Below are 2648 nucleotides of genomic sequence, written 5' to 3'. Positions count from 1 at the left end.
AATTTGTGAAAATTAATTCCGGTAAACTTCCAGGTACAGGTCATTCGCAAAATTTTATCTTCAAAATAAATCCGCTATACAGTATGACATATGTATCACTAATAGCAAAATTTAAGTACATATTACTTTCAAAATTCATATAAAGTAATAACAACATCAGTACACAACATAAGTACATGTACAGTATATCATCAGAAAAAAGTACAACAGACAAAAATATAAAAATGGACAATTCTCTCCTAGCCATGTTGATAAAATTTGGCCAAAATTTTTGTACTATAACACAAAGACTTTGGCCCAAATTTGGAGCAAATTAAAAAAAAATTGTAAAAATAGAAACTTGATTGGAATCAGTTTAAACTTTCTACACAACATAAGTACATGTATATGTATCAAAAATTATAAAAATGAAGAATTCTCTCCTTTTGATTTTTTTTACAAAATACCCTGTACTATTAGAGTACAGGGTTTTTGCCCAGATTTTCAGCAACATAATTTTAATTGGAATCTACTCATAATGTTGACACAACATAAGCACAATTATATGCATCATTAAATGTTATAAAAACGGAGAATTCTTGTATTGCCATTTTTGCTAAACAGGCTTTTGTTTGCGCCTCCCCATGTATGACTGATTTATGCAAAAAAATTTCACAGACTATTTTATTTTTCTCACATTATCTGATGCAGTCTGAGTGACGATGACACCTCTTAATGTTGGGTACTCCAGCACTTCATGAAATCTTTCAACAACATTGACATCAGGCAACAAATAATGAGATAAATCTTCAGTCAACATGCATTGAGCTTTATAATAATCATTAAGAATCAAAAATCATAAATCTTGTCATAATTTCTTACTGTCAGACAGTGTCTGATCACATATTCCACATTGTTTCATGCGACAGGGTATGTCATCTCTTAAGTAATGCTCCCTAATGATGGAGATCGGCCCCCTCCTGGGTCTCTTCTTGCTCAATGGTAAAATAACTGTTCTATCAACTTTCTTCATGTTGTTCTTTTGCTTTTGAGGAGGAGCTCGAGCCTCGAGGTGGAGTTGATCTTTAATGAGGTGGAAATATTCATGAGAAAAAAATATTCATACAAACATAATTAGATGAATTATTCATGATCAATTAATTTGAATCTTGTGGTGGCAAAAATAATGGCAGTAAGAAAGGACAACACATTCTTGCTCTTAACTGAAGCAGTGCTCAATGGAGAAGAGAAGTAGGCACTCAGCAAGCAGGAAAAGTGACATAGATTTTATCTTTATTATTTTTAGAGTAGCTGAGACGCTCCTGGAAGAGTTTCTTTCTCAAAACTCAATTGATGCTTCTGTTAGTGATGAAGATGGCACAAGTCTCCTTCACTTAGCAGCTAACTCGAGCCCCAGGATAGCCTCTATACTCATTTCAGCTGGTGCAGACATCAATTCCCGTACTCTTACTGATGGCTATACTCCATTACATGTAGCAGCAATGAATGGGTCTGCTGATGGAGTGAGAGTATTGTTAGCAGAAGGTGCTGATCCTACCATCATTGACACTGAATGCATGACTCCTGCTGATTATGCAATGGAGGAAGGACACTATGATATACTAGCAATGCTAAATGGAATAGGAGATAAAGAGAGAGAAGAAGTGAGCGTATGCGAGACGTTTGTAAAAATAGTAATGGGATCTGCTAGTAAAAACTTTGAGGATAGTAACGGAACAATTTCTAGTGGCATTGATCAAGACAGCACTTTACCATTTGACATTAGTCTTTTAGTATCCAATATTGAAGATAGCGGCACACCTGCTGATGACTTATTTTCATTGCCAACTGCTAACAAAGCGAAAAATAATGAGACGTCTTGCTTGAGGAATAAGTCTAATGCTGAAGCAGTTGATATTGATGAGACTCTTCCATTTGATATAACAGATATTGAGAATGCTGTCATCTATGATGGTACACCAGATAAATCTATTGTACAGAAAATGTCAAGTTTGAGACTGGAGAAAGAGGACTTAGAGGAGGAAGAAGCAGAGGAAGAAAGTAGAGAAGAAGCAGAAAATGAAGCCACTGAAAATGAAGAAGAAGCGTGTTTACAGAAGCAAGAGCAGGAGAGAGCAGTATTGTCATCATTAACAAATGAACAATTAAAGCAAAAGCTTGAATCGTTAGGTGAAGAGCCTGGCCCTATAACAAGTGCAACAAGAAATGCTTACATTTCTTATTTGCAAAAGATACTGGATGGGACACAACCAGCTGGCAACAAAGGATACAAAGGCAAGAAACTATTATTGTTATTATTATTATTAGTATTATTGCTATAATATTTAGGCTTTAAGTATGAGCTTGCTCTGTGTCTTAATGGCACTATTGATATGCCATGCCTTCAAAAAGATGAGAAGACTGTATTTGCTGAATTCAGAGCTCCAAGTCAATCAAAAACATATTTCAATTACATGCTATTAGACCCTGTAATGCTTTCATCATCAACTGCTAGCATTCAGTTCAATGAGTTTGTAGAATCAATATTCTACATTGGTAAAGGGAAGAATGCACGCTCAATGCAGCACTTAAAAGATGCAAAACAACTCAAAACTAAAACTGCAGTAAGCTAATTATTGTAATGTACATATAAGCATTGAGCATTATAT

At 34.9% G+C, this 2648-nt stretch overlaps 1 protein-coding gene across 1 annotated transcript; it reads left to right on the top strand.

Moving 5' to 3' along the window:
- Positions 1 to 1087: 1087 nt before the first annotated feature.
- On the top strand, positions 1088 to 2612 carry LOC105315712 (ankyrin repeat and LEM domain-containing protein 1-like). The gene is made up of 3 exons (XM_011410449.2): positions 1088 to 1230; positions 1286 to 2274; positions 2329 to 2612. The coding sequence occupies exons 1-3, from the start codon at positions 1166 to 1168 to the stop codon at positions 2610 to 2612; spliced, it is 1338 nt and encodes a 445-aa protein (XP_011408751.2). The 5' UTR covers positions 1088 to 1165.
- Positions 2613 to 2648: the final 36 nt, after the last annotated feature.

The sequence above is a fragment of the Amphimedon queenslandica genome, unplaced genomic scaffold (genome assembly GCF_000090795.2).
Source record: "Amphimedon queenslandica unplaced genomic scaffold, v1.1 AMPQUscaffold_8593_Cont19463, whole genome shotgun sequence".
Classification (NCBI taxonomy): Eukaryota; Metazoa; Porifera; class Demospongiae; order Haplosclerida; family Niphatidae; genus Amphimedon; species Amphimedon queenslandica.
This window is presented reverse-complemented; position numbering and strand designations above follow the sequence as displayed.